At 38.5% G+C, this 20023-nt stretch overlaps 2 protein-coding genes across 3 annotated transcripts; one reads left to right on the forward strand and one right to left on the reverse strand.

Annotated features, from left to right (window-relative positions):
* Positions 1–2798: 2798 nt before the first annotated feature.
* LOC108960869 (putative receptor like protein 25) lies at positions 2799–3500 on the forward strand. Its single transcript, XM_018877153.2, has one exon. It carries the CDS (start codon positions 2799–2801, stop codon positions 3498–3500), a length of 702 nt encoding a protein of 233 aa, XP_018732698.1.
* A 5201-nt stretch (positions 3501–8701) lies between these two features.
* Positions 8702–10235, reverse strand: LOC108959242 (transcriptional adapter ADA2-like). Of its 2 annotated transcripts, none has more exons than XR_001986751.2 (3): positions 9978–10235; positions 9298–9353; positions 8702–9118 (listed from the first exon to the last, which is right to left on the reverse strand). XR_001986751.2 is itself a non-coding variant. In XM_018872727.2 (3 exons), the coding sequence occupies exons 1-3, from the start codon at positions 10028–10030 to the stop codon at positions 8770–8772; spliced, it is 261 nt and encodes an 86-aa protein (XP_018728272.2). In that variant the 5' UTR covers positions 10031–10235; the 3' UTR covers positions 8702–8769. The 2 variants fall into 2 exon arrangements, 1 of the variants encoding a protein (XP_018728272.2); XM_018872727.2 differs by having other exon boundaries at positions 8702–8921.
* Positions 10236–20023: the final 9788 nt, after the last annotated feature.

Raw genomic sequence — 20023 nt, forward strand, 5'->3', positions numbered from 1 at the left:
ACATAACCATCACAAACATCTACTATGATAGGATATTCCTAATTTTTACCGTAAGAATATTAAATTATTAAAACAATGTTCAGCTAACAGCTTAAATTAAAACAGTTGAGAGTGATTTCACAAATCTTTACATGGTATCAAAACAGAAAGTCCTAAATTCAAATCTTTTAGGACCCTTTTCTAGAACGATTGTAGTGGTCTTACAAAACTCTGAACTGACTAGGTGAAATCCAGTATTATATACTTCTATTTCTGTTTATATTTGGGGAAGAAACGGTGTCAAGCGTATATTAATAAAATGCCTAAACAATGATATTCCGTATCTTGCATTTTCTAAGCTGGCGTGCTCTTTGGGGTGGAAGAATTCTAAGTCAAGAGACATTTCTGTTCATGCCTTCCAAAGAAAAGTAGTCCATGTCTTGAGGTGTCATATATAATTGGAGGAATTGAGTTCCGCAGTCGGTCACAGAACTAGGTCATGATCTCTAGAAGGCCTCGTGAAGCACGTTACGGACTGTTTTAGAAGGCTATCTGGTCAACCAACCCGTTATAACATTCACACGGTAACATGATCTATTTATCATAGTCTACTCACTGTAGTAGATTAAAGCATGAAAATGACAGCGGAGAAGAACTCGCCTATATAACATCTCCATCATCAGGCCTTATGTACACTCGAGTCGGCAGAGTGAGTTTAAGAGTACCACTAGATTTGCTAAGCCAACCATGGAAAAAGAGTCATTTCAATTCAAGTTTTTGATACTCTTGCTAACTTGCGTTGCTTCACACTCTCTTGTTTCAACCCAACCACATTGCCATGAAGACGAGAGATCTGCGCTGTTGGAGTTCAAGGAAACCTTCTTCACCATAAAGCCTCCTTGCTGTTCCAGCGCCACTTCAGATGTGCAACCAAAGATCGAATCCTGGAACGCATCAACAGGGGAAACTCAAAGCGACTGCTGTTCTTGGGCTGGTGTTGAATGTGATGAGGTAAGCGGTCACGTGATCGGCCTCAACCTCAATTGTAGTTGTCTCTCGGGTGAAATGTACTCCAACACCAGTATTTTCCGTCTTCTTCACCTAAGAAGCCTTAACCTTGCCTTGAATGACTTCAATTGTGAGATTCCTCCGGCAATTGGAAATCTTAGTTCCTTGACGAACTTGAACTTCTCCGGCTCCAACTTCACGGGCCACATCCCACGTTCGCTCAGTAACTTGACCCAACTTGTCCATCTAGACCTCTCAAATAATAGGTCCATAGGCACAACACTCAAAGACCTGACCATATCTACTTACTCTCCTTGTGTTCCACAAATGACGAATGCTGGTCGAAGTGCTGATATATATCGCCGAAACAGACGTCTGAATGCTGCGCATGTCGGCCCATATAGAGATGAAATCCCATCTTGTGGACGTCATAATCACCCGAAGCATTTAGATCGACGCTTCGATTTTATCAAGGGTGAAGTTCCATCTTTCTTGGGGAATTTGGTCCAGCTTAAGAGTTTAAGTCTAGCAGGCAATTTGTTAAATGGGCAAATTCCATCCTCTCTCGGGAATCTCGTCCAACTTACCAGTCTAGATTTAAGCTTAAATAACTTAACAGGCAAAATTCCATCTTCCATTGGAAACCTAGTTCAACTTACTCATTTAGATCTGGGATACAATCAATTAGTGGGTGAGATTCCACTCTCTTTCCAAAATCTCATGGAGCTTATACTTTTAACACTTCGGTCAAATCAACTGAGCGGCAAAATCCCATCCTTGTTGGGAAGACTCATACAGTTGATTGACATTGATATTTCTTTCAACCAATTTCATGGTGGAATTCCAAGCACGATTTTCCAATTACAGGGTCTCCACACACTTAATTTGAATTCAAATAACTTGAGTGGCACTATAAAGTTAGATAGGTTTTCAAAGGCTAAAAACCTTCAAGTACTTGGGTTATCCTCTAACAAATTGTCATTGATTGTCGAAACCAACATAACTCACAAGTACAATGCTCTAGGTTTAGGATCATGCAACTTGAATGGTTTCCCGGAGTTTCTACAAGATCAGGATGAATTGTTTTTCTTAGATCTTTCCTACAATAGCATTTCTGGTCAAGTTCCTGAATGGTTTCTGAATGTGAGCACAACAGAGCTGCGTCATTTAAACCTTTCCGGCAACTTTCTTACAAGCTTTGCTCAAGACCCCGTTATTTTCAAGTGGGAAAAACTCGTTGTAATAGATCTCCGTTTTAACAAGTTGCAAGGATCAGTTCCTATTCCCGCTCCTAAAATGTGGTACTACTTCATCTCAAATAACAGGTTCTCAGGAGAAATATCACCACTCATATGCCATCTAAGCTCTATTTAGATGATCGATTTGTCTTATAATAATTTGACTGGGTTTCTTCCACAATGTTTAAGTAATTTGAATGGTACTTTGGAAGTAATGAGTTTACAGAGCAACAAATTTATTGGGAAAATTCCTAATTTGAATGGGAATTTCTGTGCGCTCGTTATGATTGATCTGAGTTATAATAAATTGCTTGGGCCATTGCCAAGATCACTCCGCTACTGTGACAATTTGGAATTCCTGAATTTCGGAAACAATCAGATTATGGATGTTTTCCCGTCATGGTTGAGCTCACTTCGTAGGTTGAAGGTACTTATATTGCGGTCTAACAGATTTCATGGAATTATTAGAAAACCCGCTGATGGGATTGAGTTCTTTGCACTGCAAATCATCGACCTATCCCAAAATATTTTTCTGGTAACTTGCCATCGGGATACTTTAAGCATTGGACTGCCATGAAAGATCTTGAGAAAAATTCGTCAAGGTACATTGGGAATGCTATTAAACGGGCTTGGATTTTCTCTTCAGACGCAACCTTTCACTACTCTATGAGAGTAATTGCCAAAGGCATCCAAATGAATTACTTAAAGATCCAAGGGTACCTCGCATTGATTGATCTCTCGAGCAACAACTTCAGCGGAGCAATCCCTGAGGCCATCGGAAGCCTAAAGCAAATAGTATTGCTCAACCTTTCCAACAACATTCTCTCGGGTCCTCTGCCTCCATTCTTGGCAAAGCTAACCAATTTGGAGGCGTTGGACCTATCTCAAAACCAGCTCTCAGGAGAGATCCCTCAGGAGTTGACGCAACTCAATTCGCTTTCGGTCTTCAACATATCTTATAACAGTCTAACTGGGCCAATACCACAGTCACAACAGTTTGCTACATCCGAAAACAATTCCTACAAGGGAAATCTGGGGCTATGTGGCACTCCTCTGTCTAGAAAATGCAGAGATACCAAAGCGCCATCATCTCCTACTTCCAAAGAAGATCAAGATTCGGGGACTGCAATGGAATTAGAATGGAAGATCGTGTGCATGGGGTATGCAAGTGGGTTAGTGATTGGAGTAGTCCTCGGGAACTGCTTGATCACAAGAAGAAGGGTTCAGCGTCTTGCGAAGAACTTTGGCAGAAGAAAACAAAGGCGAAGAAGGTAGAAGAGATGGTCCGCACCAAGGAATGCTCAATCGAAATCCTTCGTCTTCTGTTATTTAGTACTTGTAACTTTCTCTGTTTTTTTTTTGCTATAGATATTAACTAGTCCATAAGCATATTGAGTTTAAGGAAACCATGTTGTTTTGCGATGGTAAGTCCCAATCATAACGCCCCATAGTTGTGCTTGTGAAGACAAACATATTCCAAGAAATGAGGTAAAACCACCAATTCAGTCAATCCCTTCATTTCGGAATAATCCTTTGGCTCCTACAAATCTAGAATTACCTTCAAATGCTCCATTCATATTCAGTTTAATCCATCTTGGTGGTGGAATATATAGAGCATTTTCTAATTATTCATGCGTGGGACATAAATAATAAAAAAAAATTGGTTAGAATGAAACTTTTGAACCATCCCTAAAATAAATTCTTGAAAGTGATTCATGTAATATAATATAAAAAGGTCAATACTAATTGATTGTATGTGTAGAATAATAAGCAATCGTTTAATTATATATATTGGCTCTTAAATAATAAAAGATAAAAAAAGTGAAATTTTTTAGGGATAAGTATGCTATAAGTCATACAACTTGTTCAAATGTGCATTTGATTCCTAAAATCTTCAAAAAGTGCAATCAAGTCCTAAGTGTGATGGAGTCCTACAACTTTTAAAAAGTATAATTAAGTTCTATAACTTATTAAATTCGTGCAATCGAGTCATTCTATTAACTGCATCCAATTTTTTTATTAGTTTGTAACTTCATCCAACTTGACAAATGAAAAATACTAATAAGTTTTATGACTTGATTGCACTTTTGAAAATGTTTTAGAACTAAATTCCACTTCTATGACAAGTTCGAGGACTTGCTTACATTTTTAGAAATTTTATGACACAATTACACTTTATGACAAATTTTAGAACCTCAGCGAACTTACTCTTTCTTTCTTTTATCTCTTGCGGTCCTTTTTTTTTTTAGCGCACACTTTTGACCTAGTCTAAAGTCCTCACGTTACAGTAGCCATGGCCCTTGAATGGGCGATGGCCAAAATGGTGAAGAACCCCAAAGTAATGGAGAGTGCTAAAATCTGAAATTCGGCAAGTTCTTTAAGGAAAAGAGATGATCAATCGGCGAGACATCTAGCAACTACACTACTTGAGACCAGTCATTAAAGAAACTCTACGCTTGCATCCTCCTATTTCCTTCATCACAAGAGAGTTAAGGGACAGATGTGCAGTCTCCATATAAGAGATACAGCCAAAACCTGTAGTCATCGTCAATGCGTGGGCATTAAGAAGAGATCTTGATCAATGGAATGATGCCAAATGCTTTATTTTAGAGAGATTTAAATTCTCTTCGGTTACCTACAAAGGGACTAACTTCGAATACATTTCATATGGAGCAAGTAGAAGGATTTGTCTGAGCATATTATTTGGTCTTGCCAATATCGAATTTTCACTTGCTCGATTGCTCTACCACTTTGATTGGAAGCCAGAAGAGTTTGACATATCATGATCTTTGGAGCAACAACTCAAAAAAAGAATGAATTGAACTTAAATGCCATCCTATAGCATTCCATCCCAAAGCATTGAGAGTAGTATCAAGGGCTATTATGCACTCATAATCAAGTTTTAGATTTCATGGCATTTTTTGAAAATTTTATAACTCAATTGTATTTTCCCAACAAGTTGTAGGACTTAATTGCATTTTTTTGAAAATTTTAAAACTTAATTGCATTTTGTAACAAGTTTTTAAACTTTAACTACACTTATTCCATCATTTAATTATATATATTGGCTCATAAAATGAAAACAAAATGTTAAATTATTTGATAGAAGATAAAGAAACATACATTCCTATTTCTTATATGTATTATTCAAAGAGTTTGAGTTGCCGAGAGATGATCCTATATACGAAGAGGAGAAGAAGAAAATGAATATGAATGCAAGTGGGAGCCAGAGTTTCGTTGTCCAAGATCCTAGAGAAAAGAGAAGAACAAAGGAGGAATGTGGGACCCGTAAGAAAAGAAAAGCAATAAATAAACAAAAATGGAGGAAATTTGACCGAAACATGCAAGACAAAGGGGGAAAAATGGCAAAAATACTGTTTTTGGGAGTGTCAAAGCCAAAACTAAGATGGAAATAGTTCGGACTTTTACTTTATTCACTCTTTTGTTCATTTTCATTCACACACGACTTTGGCACTTTTGGGCATGGTGATGTAAACGGGGGCATTGGGAAAAAATCCGAACCGGTCCGAATTGAGACTTTGGTTTTGAACTATACTTGAATCATGGGCGGACCAGTATTGGACCTTAAAGTCCTGCTAGTAATATAAAACTATTAACTTCTTCATAAAATAATCGGGCTTGCAGGGGCTTTGAGGGCCTAGGTGGATGCACCAGGGCCCAAGAGAAATTACATGGTTAGACCCGCCCAATTTGTGTTTCTGGCCTGGGCAGGCCTCAAAACCCGTTATTATATATGTTTTAGAACGAATCCATTAACCTATAAATTTTAATATCGAACGGTTCGAGTACTTGAAAACTGATTTATAAAACTGGCACATTAGAAACGTAACAGAAGAGGGTGAAAGAAATGGAACAAGAGAAAGAGGAGGTAAAGGTTTGGATTGGGGTTTAATTCTTGTGTCTTCTTCACGTTCATGCTTAATTTGTATACTATGCTTATTGCATATTCTCTCCTCTTTAAAAGTGAAAAGTTTTAGATATGATTCATTAGGACTAGCTCGAACCAAAGAAGCACATCGGCTGAAAATAGGGTCGAGTCTTTGTCGAAGTTGCTATTATAGTTAAGTTGACCTGAAATGACTCAATGGATCATACTTCAAGATTGATAAAAGCAGTCCTTCGTTATGATTAGCTTTGAAAAATTAATGTAGTAAAACTAGACAGCCTATATTTGAAAAGAAATCTGCTCATGCTAGTTCGGGATCAAATTTTTCTTCATCGCTGCTAATTTGCATGCGAACTGCCATAGCTGAGAGACATATGAACATAGTTTCAAGAACAATTCAACCTCAGTAGTAGACAATTCATGCGGTCGGAATTGTCTCTGGTTTTTTTCTTTCGAAGTTTGATGAGAAGTTGTATTCAGACCATCTTAGGGAACAATTCGATGACCATCGAATTGTAAGAACAACGAAGGAAGAGATGTGAAATGTGAACTTTCTCATTTTCGTCCAAATAGGTGATTTGATGTTTTGGCCCAATTAGTCCTCACTCGGCATCCCTTTCATCATTGACTGACTGCAAATTAGCTCGACAGAAAGTCGGAAGCTCCTTTTGCTGCATGATTCCAATTGAATGGATTTTGTCATCTCGTCTCTAGCTGGTCAGATGTGTGATTGGAAAAGAAAACCACGCGTCATGGAGACCGCACACGGGTATTTACACTATATTCAAGTGTTATGAGATAGGAAATTTAACATTATAGAATATTACAGAATCAAGATACACATCTACTATGATACTATATCCTGTTCTTAATTATTAGAAAATTAAAGAATTGAAACTGCAAATTCGACTAATGACTTCAACTTTTAAAATTGTTGACAGTAATTTTACAGAATTTTACATGATCAAAATATGAATAGTTAACAATGGCTCCATCAAATTTTACAACAACCAGGCCAATTCTAGTATTATATATTTCTATGTCAGCTTTCATACGTGGAAGATACTGGGTCGGGCGTATATTTTTAAAGTGTCCCAACGATGACCTTCCGTATCTTGATTCTTCTTTTTCAATTTTTCAAGTTAGTTTGGAGTGCAAGAAATTCGAAGTGGATAGGCATCTCTGTCCATGCCTCCTAAAATAACGTCCTTATTTACTAACCCATTTGCAGTCAGGAAGCTCCTTTTTTGGAATATTTGAGGAGACATGTTACCCGCAGATAGCACCTCAAGCACATCCCAGGGCGATAGTTAAAAAGAAATATAAAGAATGACTTGGAAATTAGGAGAACTTCGACGCTATAGACTTTGATTTTTATCTTCTATAGTCCACCGTCGAAGGCGGTACCTAGAATAAAAGAGTCAAGCAGTCCAAATCATGAGTTGTTGAAGTGATTTATGTAATATACACACACACAAATAGGCCATCTTTAAGCATCACATAAGTTTAATAATAATCAATTATTTATTTAATACATAAGACAAATAAACATAATAAACATATTCATATTTATTATATGTATTGTGCATATACGCATTCGTAATCCATCTATAATTGCAGATGATTAGCATGTCACAGGACCTCTGCAAAGAAGATGTACAATTAGGGCGGTTTATGATATTGCTTTGTCTTCCCAATTGAAGCTTGCAGATAGTATTCCGGCCATAATTGGCATTGGCCAGTAGCTACAGATGAAGATTTACTTGAATCAAGGCTGCTATTTGCGGTTTTCTAGTTCCTAATCCTTCTATATATGAATCAACTAAGCTCGCTCTAGAAGCAATGTATCATTGTATATGGTTCTATTGAGAGAGATCTCTATTGCGCTGCTCAGTCACGGTGAGAGTCCCATCTAATGGCAATTTGAAATTTTTATCTTATAGTTTTGGTGATGTAAACAGGTCTAGAAAAAGTTAAAATTCCGAATCGGTCCGAATTGAGATTTTAGTTTTGAAGTATACTTGAATAATGGGCTAGCTGGTATCAAACCTAAAACCTTGCCCTTGAATAATGGGCTAGCTGGTACCAAACCTAAAACCTTGCCCAGATTCGAAAACTACTATTTTTTATTTTATTTTATTTTTATATAAAAGGATGCATGAAGGTACAATAGAGGCAATGGTTTAGATTGAAATTTAAGTGTTGCGTCACTATCATCTTCACGCTTAATTTGTACGCTAGGTAATCATTAGTCGGTTTGACAAAGTACACTCAGTCGTCCAATATCTTGCCTAGTATTACAAACGCAATGAAAATGGGAGAGTTTCCGATATGACTCGTTACGCTTAGTTCAAAGTAATGAAGCACATCCTCTTGAAAAAAAGAAGAAGAAAAAGGCTAAAACTTTGTTGGAGTTGCCATTGTAGTTGGTCCAAAAGAACGCAATTAATTAGACTCAATATCAAGAAAAGCATTACTTCACTATGATTATGCTTGAGATAATTAATGAGGGATAATTACAAAAAAAAAAAAAAAAAAAAATATCCTAAACCTATTGTACAGAGACAAATTCAATTTTAAATCTTTCATTTAGTCAACTTAATCTAAATCTTTTGATAATTTGCATATACAGTAATTCTAACCAATTTTGGAGGTAATTTCAGCTCCAACAGAAAAACATTCTATGCAAAGGTCAAAATCTGGACAAGTCGCACGCTTGATACGCATATATACTTGTTGCAGTAGTTGCAGTGGTAGGAAGCCCCTCTCTTCATTTCCCTGACCAATAGCTACATTGCACAGCCAACTTTTCAGCAAAATCAGAGACAGGAAATCTGTCTTGCCCTACCTAAGAAGAAGTATGATTAACAAGATTTAACCCTTTAAGCGTGAGAGAAATAACAAGCTATTCAACTTACCACTAATAGGTTAACCCCCATCTAGCTCGTTATATTGTAGGACCGTAAGATTTTGATACTTTTATAGCCTTTAAGAATAAATTTAAGAATAATCTATGACCAAACCCCTGCTTAACAATCAAAAGAGAATTCCTAAGTTCCATAAGAAAAATTGGGCACAACCGACTCAAACATGTGAATAGAAGCCTGAAGAATAACGAGAGAACTCATATCCCCAGAAAAGAGCTAAAAAGTTGCTGAGAAGTACCTGCAGATGCAGAGTCTAAATTTTCTGGACCAGAGACAATCTTTTTCTTCTTGGATCTACCAGAAAGACAAGGTTAAGGTGAGCTTCACTAGCAATACAAATCAAGATAAAATGTAAACTTCGCTGAATTTAGGTCCCTGAATTTAGGTCCCCTGGAAACGCATTCGAATGAATTCCTAAATCTACCAAAAGGCACATGACTAGTTGAAGTCAGTAGATAAAATATACCCAATGAACAAACACAACTACGTGATCGAGGCATCTGCCCAAATGACCCCGGCCTTGAACTCGATTCTACACTATAATGCTAAGAATTATGTCCATCTCTCCAAATTCTTCAAAGAAGTAAAACTAGAACGGAAGCGAGTTGATTCCAGAAGCTCTAGAGACACAGAGCACATGGGTCCTATGCATTCAGCGCAGGGAATGGCTCGCGCAATCCTTCAAGCCTCAGCTCTCGAGCTAACCCATATCGCATGCGAAGTATCGCTAGAGCATAAACGAACGAAACCAATCACAAATACACACCAACACCGCCCCCCCAATCGCAGGGCTCCAATCCTGCGGAGGCAACTTCGTACTCCAGAAATTTTCCACAGCATTCCAAGCACATCAGTCCTCATCTCACGATTACAACCAAAGACTCGCACAGCGCAGGACCAGTAGCAAACGCAACGAACCTTTGATTCGGATCTTCATCGGCCGGGCGAGAAGCCGAGCGAGGACGTCCCATCCGAGCCAAACACGCAAAAGTCGGACGACTCCGAATCGAGGTCGCGGAGCTGCTCGAACGATATCCCCTCAATCCGCGGCCGTCTGCACGATGCGAATCGATTGAGCTCACTCCGGAAGCGCTCGCATCACTGCAAATGCTTCCGTCGATGGAGATCTCTGTCGCGCTGCTCGGTGGCGGAGAGAGAGGGAGTACCCCAGCCGATGGCAATGTCGCAATTCTTGTCTTTTTCAGGGGCTTTTTACTTGTCGCTCTTTCAATTGATTCGTACGCGGGCTTGGGCGTACTTGGGCTTGGTGATTTAAACGGGCCTGGCGAAAAAATCCGAACCGAATTGAGATTCGGGTTTTGGGCTAGGCAAAGGTTTAGATTGGGGTTTTAATTTTATCATCCACATGCTTAATTTGTACTTGTACAGCAGGTTATCATAAACCACTTCGATAAGTACGCCTAAATTACCAATAAATATGACAGAATATGGAATGAAAAAGGAGAGAGAGTTCTAGATATAATTCGTTAAGATTAGTCCGAACCAAACAAGCGCATCAGTTAGAAAAAATGGTTGTCTTTGTCGTAGTTTCTATTACAATTGGCCTAGAATGGGGCGATTAATCATACTTTAGGGTAGAGAAAAGCAGTCCCTTCCTCGTGATTAATCTCAAGATAATTGATGCAGTAAAATAGAGCAGGCTATATTTGAAAAGAAATTTTATCATGCCGCGGATGATCGATTAGGCTAGTAAATTAACAAAGACTATGGATATCTAAGGCCTTCGTGGTTAGCAGGACGACCCTATAGATAAATATAATTACAAACGTTCGTAGGCCCAGCTTATCCCATTGTTCATGAAAGTGTGCTACTATAAGTCTATAGACAAGGACTACTAGGAAGACCTGGAAACAATTTAGTGATTCATGTCACATGAACATTTCGCCTGTATTTTCATCTGGAAATAGAAATTTAGTCTCTAGGAATTGAGCTGCAGTACCAATTCAGCAAACTCACATACGATTCAAAGATGTATGGTTGTGATATGGCTTTTTGAAACTCGCTGTTGGCTCCAACTGCGTCACTTTCTTCTCTATGCACCGTTCTTCTAGTCTTTTTGCGAATTTTCCACGAGAGCCTAAGAGTTTGCCTATCATGGGGAATTTGCATCAAAAGCTCTCTTCCTTACTGCATCATCTGCTTATAGACATGGCAAGCTAGCATGGGCCGATCATGAGCCTCCAGGTGCGTGAAGTTTTGGCCCTGGTCTTTTGATGGGTTGAGCATGGCAAAGAGGTGTTGAAGGTCTAGGAGCTAGCTCTGCGCAGAGTCCAGGTAATTTTGCTTCTCTGGTAAATGATTACAAGGAGGGTCCCTCTTGTTTTTTGTCCGTACGGCGGATACTGGAGATGGCTCAAAAAACTGGTGGTCCTTGAGGTCCTGACTCCTGAGCCATAAACAGGTCCAGTCTTTCAGATCAATAAGAGAAGAAGCATGGAACTTCATTAGCTTTGATCACTTTGTCTCGAGGAGCACCAATCAACAAGAGCAAGAGATTCGTTTCCATGACAAATAACCTAATACCTTGGGCCGTATTCGGTGAAAAATGTACATATTAGGACAGCTTAAACTCATTGCTCGTCGAATTGTTAATGCTGTTTGGTGGCTTCGACCTACTCAATTTGAACTGCTCTCTAACGTTCCTGGGGCTCTTCAGGGATGAGAAAGGCATTGGAAAGAATACCCTGGAAAATGGACGAGATTCTTGAAGTCGTCATTGCTGGTTACAAAGAAAAGAAATAATCTGCTACAGGAGCAATGAATCTGGAGAAGAAGATCTAGTCGACGTGCTTTTAAAGATTCAGGTGTCTGGAGAGCTTGAGTTTCACCATAGGATAGATAATACCACAACGACCCTCCTCATAAGACCGAATCTTCACTCGCCCCTTAATCTATTTAGGCCTATGCTAAGATGAAATTCCATGCCAAGGCATAAGTGAGGTCTGTGCAAGCTTAACTTGGATGCTTTTCGTCCAAGAAGTAAGAAAATCAAACACGAACCTTCTGGAATGCAGATTATGCCGGTGCTTGTTGGAAAATAAGTGCAGTCTACTTCATTCTTAGGAAGAAAACTCGGCAGTGCCGCATAAAAAGTCACATGAACTACTAAAGGATGAATTCTCTTTTCCTTTGGGTGAACATTAAGCTTACAAAGTTTTGCGACTATGTTAGAAATCAGAATATGCCTGCAATTACCGAACAAGCTGAGTGTCTACAATTCCTATATCTTCAAAAGAGTCTACACATAAGTTTTGTGCCTAATTTTGCTGGAAATCAGCTTATCCATGCAATAATTGAGAGATCAACTTGCGTTGCCTCCTACTATATGTTAAGCATGCTTTTGTCTCCTCCTTTCCTCCACTTATACCAAATGTTGATTCCCAAAATAGACAATGCATTGGTCAGCCAGTGCTGGTACTATTAAATTAATGTCTTGAGTTTGAATTCGAATAACGATTTGTTAAACTGAATTTGTCACAGGAAAACAAAGCACGGTCGTTTAAGGAAAAAATTATCCAAAAAGTTCTAAATGTGTTGCACTTTTATTAATTCAATCCTAAACATTCTAATTGTTAATTGAGTCTTAAAACTTTTCACATTTTTTCAATTGAGTCCATTCGGCCAATTTTGGCCGAAAATTACTAACGTGGTAATCCTTTTAGTGCTATTATTCCTGCATGGCACAAACGGCATTAACGTAGGCAAATTTGAATAATTTTTTTCCTTTTTTTTTTTTTTTTTACTTTTTTTTTTCCTCCATTCTTCTTCCTCCAACTAGTCACCATGCCTAGGTGATGGCTAGTGACTGGCCAAAGGCAACCATTGGCAAGGCCACCTAGGCTGGGATCTGGAGAGTGGCAACCTTGCCAAAATCTAGCAAGGGCCAATGGGCAAGGTCGCTCCCATCTCCCTATGTTCTTCATGATCTTCAAAGTTGCAGATGCATTTATGGCGCTCGAAAGGGCCTATCCAAGTTTGAAGGCATTACCAATTTCGTCTCTGTCTTCTGCTTCTTCTTCTTCCTCCTCATCTTCGTCGTCATTGTGTTGGCCCTTTTTGTGTTGCCATCTGGTTCCAATTAGAGTTTGATAATTTTTTTTTTTCAATTCCATTCCACCTTTATTTTTTCACATTCGCCATAAAAATAAAATTGCGATGGAGAAGCATGAAAATGGAGAGTGAGAAGAAGCATCGATCACTAGTGATGGTGAGGGGCCTTGCCCCCCCTTGCCAAATCCAGCAATAAGACCCTCGTTGGCCCTTGCCATTGGCCGGCGAAGGCATCACGACCCCTTCCCATTGTTTCCTTTGGCTAGTCACTGGCCATCGCCCAAGCTCAACAATCGGCAGAAGGAAGAAGAAGGGAGGAAAAAAAGAAAAGAAAAGAATAGGAAAGAAAGAAATAAATAAAAATTCAAAAAAGCATTAGAATATTTTAAAAATTATCTATGCAAGCTCCGACTGTGCTACTTAATTAGCAAAACATGAAAAATTTTAGACCAAAAAAATCGGTAAAATTAAAAGGTTTACAATTGACTTAGTAAAAGTGCAACAAATTTATGACTTTTTGGACAATTTTCTGGTTGTTTAAGTCAAGGCCATGAAAGAATTTTCAGAATATCAAGAACATAAATTCCAAGTTTGGCCTACCACTTTTCTCGGTCCCCATTAAGAGTTGTTTACGGATATGAAGAAATTGTGCTGATTAATTTGGTGGCATGAAGATGAAGACTTAAGTATTTCCCAGGAACCTATTGTGGGATCATGAAGAAGAAAAAAAGACGGAAGAAGTACAACCCAAGTGCAAAAAGTTAGGAAAGTGACACTTAAATGCTACTTTTTTTTTAAAAAAGTGGGACGCTTAAGTGCCACCTCTAGCGAACCATGTTAGAAATCTTACGTGGTAATTTTTTATTATTTTTGTTTATCGGAGGGTTGACTTAGCTCTAACTCACCCAAAACAACGCCATTTGCATAGTTGACTAAAATAAAAGCCCTAAATCTGCCAAAACAATGTCATCTCCCAAATTACCCCAAATCTAAAATCCTAAATTGGCCAAAATCCCTATTGAAGTGCTCAAATCCTAATCTCGAACCTTTACTTCAATTTGCCCAAAATTCCATCATCAAATATTGGAAATGGAGTGCGGGATTTTCAGTAGCGCCTCAATTTCCTCTTACTGAAGTGAAGGAGAAGGCCAACGTTTCTATTTTTGTGGGTTATTGAGGGCCTGTTTGGTTCAACTTTGGGGCATTTGCCCAAGTATTTTTTAATGAATGGGCATTTTGTGAAGGCAAGTGTGTTTAGAAACTCATTTTTGTATATATTTTGCAAAACAACTTTAAGGTGAAAAGAAAAAGGAAAAAAAGAAAAGAAAAGAAAAGGGAGGAGGAGATGTAGCTGCGTGGAGAGGGGAAAATCATGGGGGAGCGGCTCGGTAGTGGTGCTGGTGGCGGTGGGGAGGCGGCTGGTGGCGCTTGGGTCGTGTGACCCAAGTGACGCTTGAGGTCGCCCAACCTTAGACCACCTCGCTTGAGGTCGCGTGACCTCAGGTGAGGCTTCCCGATGGCCAGATTTGGCTGCTCATGGCTGAGTGCCGCTCGCTGGTTGAGCTTAGCAGTGAAGTAGCAAGTCCAAGGAAGAAGGAAGATGACGATGAACAGTGTTTTTTGATGGCAAATAGGAAAACATGATTATCAGTAAGGGTAATATTGGAAAGAAAAAAATTCATTAAACCTCATACTAGCATTCCGAAAATGCTGAAAGCCTAAAGCAGATTTGGACTTGCTTTGGGCTTTCAGCATTCCAAATGCTAGCATTTGGCAAATAAAGACTTAAAAATGTGAACCAAACGCAAAATATTTTCCCCAAGGGGTTTTGGGGGAAAGCCAAACCAAACGGGGTCTGAGTCCAAGAAGAATATTGTGGACTCGAATGAATTCTAGGAGAAGATTTTATGGATTTGCCCGATATAAAGAAGGGCCGAGTGCAAATATTTCAAATGGGTCGATGTGGAATTCTCTCACTGAGCCATAGAGGTGATATTAGATCTACTTGATAAATGACATCAATCTTAATCTATGCTCGTATGCTTATGGACGACTTGGATGATGCTGACTCAATGCAAGCTCAAGCATCTTCGGTTAAACTTTTGAAGAATGAAGTTTCAATTATGAAAATTAAACAGAAGTGTTACCAAGCATTTATTATGATGTTGTTTTGTTGTCTATCATACTTTATGATGAAACGTAAAACACTTGAAGATAAGAAAAAGTTTTCTCGACTGCCATAATTGAAAATGAGTGGACAAATGTAATTATTTTGAATCAAACGTAGGATTTTTTTTTTTTTTTGGAAGATGATAAAAAGTTTATGTTGTTCCACAAGATCGTTGTGGATTTGTTGTTTGTGCTATCATAAATATCATGTGTTACTTCTTATATTTGTGGGGAGATTAATCAAAGGGAATAAGTGAATGTGATATTGCTTGTACTATGTTTTTGCTTGTTCTTGAATATAAACTAGCAAGATGAATGTGTATTTGGTCAATGTGTTGTGGTGATTTTTTTACCTGAACTGAATATAAACATAAACTAGTAGCAAACAATGAATTGAATGGAGTTATCATAAGTTGAATTGCCATCAACTTCTCTATTTTGTTGCAAACCAGCATACACACATGACAGACATGAGTGATTACTTGAGTGCCATAAGTTGTATTTAGTGATAACTTAAGTGTTAGTCGTGATGAAAAAAAGATCACCGAAATGTCAAGTTATTATTAAAAGCGATCATTTAAATGTCACTTGTGGTTAAAAATGAACACTTAAGTGCCAATTTTTGTAAGTTTTCTCTAAAAATTGTGCCAGCCACCACCACCGGCCATTAGCCAAAACCACTAGCCAAACTAGGCACCCCAACCACCATCTCGAGCCACCATTGTATTAGTGGTGTTGCTACAAAAGATGCTGGTGCAAGCTGAGCCTTAGTACACTTGGTGTAAGATGTGCATACTACACACTTGCACCAGGTGCAGCATAAGCCCCCAACCCCTACTATAAACCCACCACCACCAAGCATCATCAGCTACCACCACTAGCCACACTAGTATCCCAGCCACCACACCAATACTCGGCCACCACAATAGACCACCACCTAGCAGTCACTGTGGTGGTAGTGGGTTTGCTGCAGAAGGTGTTGGTGCAAGCTGAGCCTTGCACCAGCACCACCTGGTGCAAGATGTGCACACTGCACACTTGCACCAAATGCGACATGAGCCCCCAACCGAACTCCTAAAACAAACCCACCACCACTAAGTATCACTATCCACCAACACCAGCCACACTAGCACCCCAGCTACCACCACAGACCCAACACTAAAAGTAGTAAGTAAAAGCAGAATCCAAAAAATGAAAAAGGGAAAAGAATTTGACAAGTAGTAAGATCATTCCATTGATATTAAAATTAAGTCTTACAAACTTAATGACAAACTAAAAAAAAGAAAAAAGAAAAGAAAAGAAAACCATCCATAGTAAGTTATTATAAACAAAACTGATTTCTAAGCTCCACAAATCCTATCACGTCCCATCTCTTTAATTAATATGCACAATCCCCCTGTTTGTGCTCATTTTGATGGACCTTTCACTTGATTCATAAACCTTGCACTTTTTCTAACCAGACTTGCAACTTCTTCTTCGACCTTCTTAGGATGTATTGATTCAGATGGAGCTATAATTGCCCCAGGCTGCATTGATTCAAAAGGAACTGCAATTGTCTCACGCCGAATTGATTCAGAAAGAGCTGCAACTATCCCAGGTTGAATTGATTCAGATGGACCTACACTTGAGTTCTTACTTTTCTTTCTTATTGGCACAGCTAATGTCTTTTTCTTTGTTGGCGTGGAGTTGGCTCTTGAGAGATAAGAACCTCTGAACTTCTCCCGGGCTACAGAAATATAATTAAATTATCAGCAAAAGTTTGCATAATAAATTAAATTAAATGCAGCCAATAAAATTTACATTCAGAATGATTGTTCCAGTACGCTTATCTGTATAAATGCCATAACCATATTCTTTTAACATTTCCCAAGAGCCCCTCTTATTTGAAGGGGAGCGTCACTTTCAAGAACCTGTGATTTGTTGGCTCTTCTTCTCGTTTGTGTTTTCTTGGGCCTTTTTTTTTTTTGCCCTTCAACCACAGTCGGGGCTTCTTCAACCAATTCTTTAGCTGGACGTCTTCTAAATGGCCTTTCACCTGGCCTTCTTCTAGTTGTCATTCTATGTAGCCCTTTAGTTTCAATGACACTTTTTATTGGCTCTTCTAGTGGTACTTGTGGTGACCCTTGTAGTGATTATTGGTGGCTCCTATGATGACTCTTGTGGTAGTCCTTCAGTTGGTAGTTGAGCTCCAACTTACTTTCTTCGAACCTAAGAAAGAGCTAAAAGACACCATAAATATAATATCGGACCATATAATAACGTAAAGAAAAGCTAAATACAAATTGTTGAATTTACTAGGTATTTTTTTCTCTACTATTGAAGAATAGTTGACTGAACTGGCCCTTTAATTGCTTGAGCCAATCATTCAATTGGTCGTCTTCTATCTTGCCTTCTTCGAATAGGCCCTTTAGTTTCAAGTATAGCAAGGACTTCGACTAATCTCTTTCGTGTCCTTCTCATGACCTGATAAAGACATTACATACAAAGGCCAATCAGGATTACGTAAATATTTATGATAAATCACAAAGCAACATAAACACAAATTTCATGACTTATTGAGTTTTTGTTGTTAACTGAAAAATAGTTGACTTACTTGACCCTTTTGTTTGCTCTTCTCCAACTGTTTCTTCACTAGGCCCTTCAGCTGGCCTCAACTGTTTTTATTGTTTCCTCAATTGATAACTTTTAGTATTGTGCTTTGCTACATGGTAATAAGAGCACATCATCTTTGCATCTGTCCTACTCATTCTTTTCTAACCTGAGACCTCCTCATCTACCATTCTTCATCTTCATTTTGGCCTTCCTATTTTCTTCTTTAGTGGCAAAGGTTGAGGTGCTTCACGATCTATTGACTCCCAAAACTTGTTACTTCTAATTGACTGCATCATGAATTGGTACGAAGTAAGATATTTTGATTTTTTGTACCAATCATCAATGTAATCCTCTATGTCGTGGCCCTTCAACCGGATGGCACGTATGGCATGTGCACAAGGAATTCCACTTAGTTGCCATGCTCTACATGAATACTTCCTCGTATCGAAATGGACAACATAGTTATCAGAATCTTTCATTATCTCATATCCGTCATCCCCATTCCAAATGTGATGACAATACCTATTTGCAGCCAAGTTTTCATCCAATTTCTTGACAATTTTAGGACCACATTACCTAATCCACTTTGCAGCCTCATCTCTTTGTTTGTGTAGCCAAGTCATGACCATAACTCGTATATCTTTAAGCATCGAGATGATTGGTTTGTATATGGCATATATTTTCTTCTCATTGAATGCTTTGCATATATTGTTGTCGATGTTATCGTACTTGAATTCCCCATTGAAGAACGCCCTGCACTAATACTTCGATTCTATTTGGAACAATGTAGCACAACCTTCCTTTGTCAACTAAAGCAGTCCTTCTTTGGCTATCCTAAAGTTAGCTATGTTCATGCTCTTTACTAATTGGTAAAATTGTGATTGCAACTTATTCTCTTTGTAGGTCTTTGCCCAATTTCCGTATATGTGCCATGCACACATTCGATGTTTGGTATAAGGCAACAACTCAACTACTACTGGAACTAGTCCCTGCAATAATTCAAAGCAAGAAATGTAAGCAAATAACATGTTGATATCATAAAGTAAACAATTGACTATTTTTCAAAAAGCAAGCATTACCCTTTGTTAATTGCTCATGAACGCCTACCATTCCCCATTTGTTATCTCTAAGTCAACCATCAGATTTTTCAGGAACCAAGACCAATTGTCCTTGTTCTTAACCTTTACAATAGCCCAAGCCAGTGATGATATTTGGTTATTCGCATTTCTTCTAATCATAGCCAACAATTCTCCCTTGCACAAGCCCTTCAAGAAACAGCCATCCAATCTTATAATCCGTCCACAACAGCTAAAAATCCCTATTTGCATACATCAAAGTACATATAGAGCTTATCAAACTTGGTCCTACTATTAGGAAGTGGCATCTCCACAACTTCTACATACACTCTACTTGAAGGGTTTTGCAGCTTATACTTCCAAGCACAATCCTACACCTGCCTATATTCCTTGCCATATTGACTAATAAGTATTCTCATCACATTTTATTTCAATCTTTTGCACTGATTCCTGGATACATTGATGCCTACATGCTCATTCACTAGCATCCTAAAGTCAATACTTTTCATTTCGGGCATCAACTTGATTAGATCAAAGAAGTGATTGGATAACCATGCACTTGTTGCCCTTTTGTTTCCAAAATTAATGAAACAAGTATGTTCATCTTGATAGGCTATAATCTAGAAGGACTTACTCCTCTTAACAAACGCGCCGTAGATCTTCCATGGATAATTTTGCTACGAACATCTAGCTCTTACAAAGTTCTTAGTGTTTCTAATGAAGTCGATATTTCTTTATGCAACAATGAAGTTTTTCAGTATATCTTCCCTAAATTGTTTCGCATCCTAGAATTTCATACCTATCAACAAAATAGGAGAGGGAATTGATGGATCATAGAAAGGAAACTTACTTTTCCTTTTACACACAGCTCCTTGATCTTCTTCAAACTCATCTTGGGAAGTAGCATTCTCGACGCTTTCTTCATAATCAATTTCTTGGCTAGCAACACCGGCATTTGCAGGGTCTTTGTCCCTATTTGGAACTTCATCAGTTACCCGTAAAGCTGCAAATATATCTGACAAAATCTCCCTTTGTTTTTTCCTTGACCGTGTAAGT

The sequence above is a fragment of the Eucalyptus grandis genome, chromosome 1 (assembly GCF_016545825.1).
Source record: "Eucalyptus grandis isolate ANBG69807.140 chromosome 1, ASM1654582v1, whole genome shotgun sequence".
NCBI classification, from domain to species: Eukaryota; Viridiplantae; Streptophyta; class Magnoliopsida; order Myrtales; family Myrtaceae; genus Eucalyptus; species Eucalyptus grandis.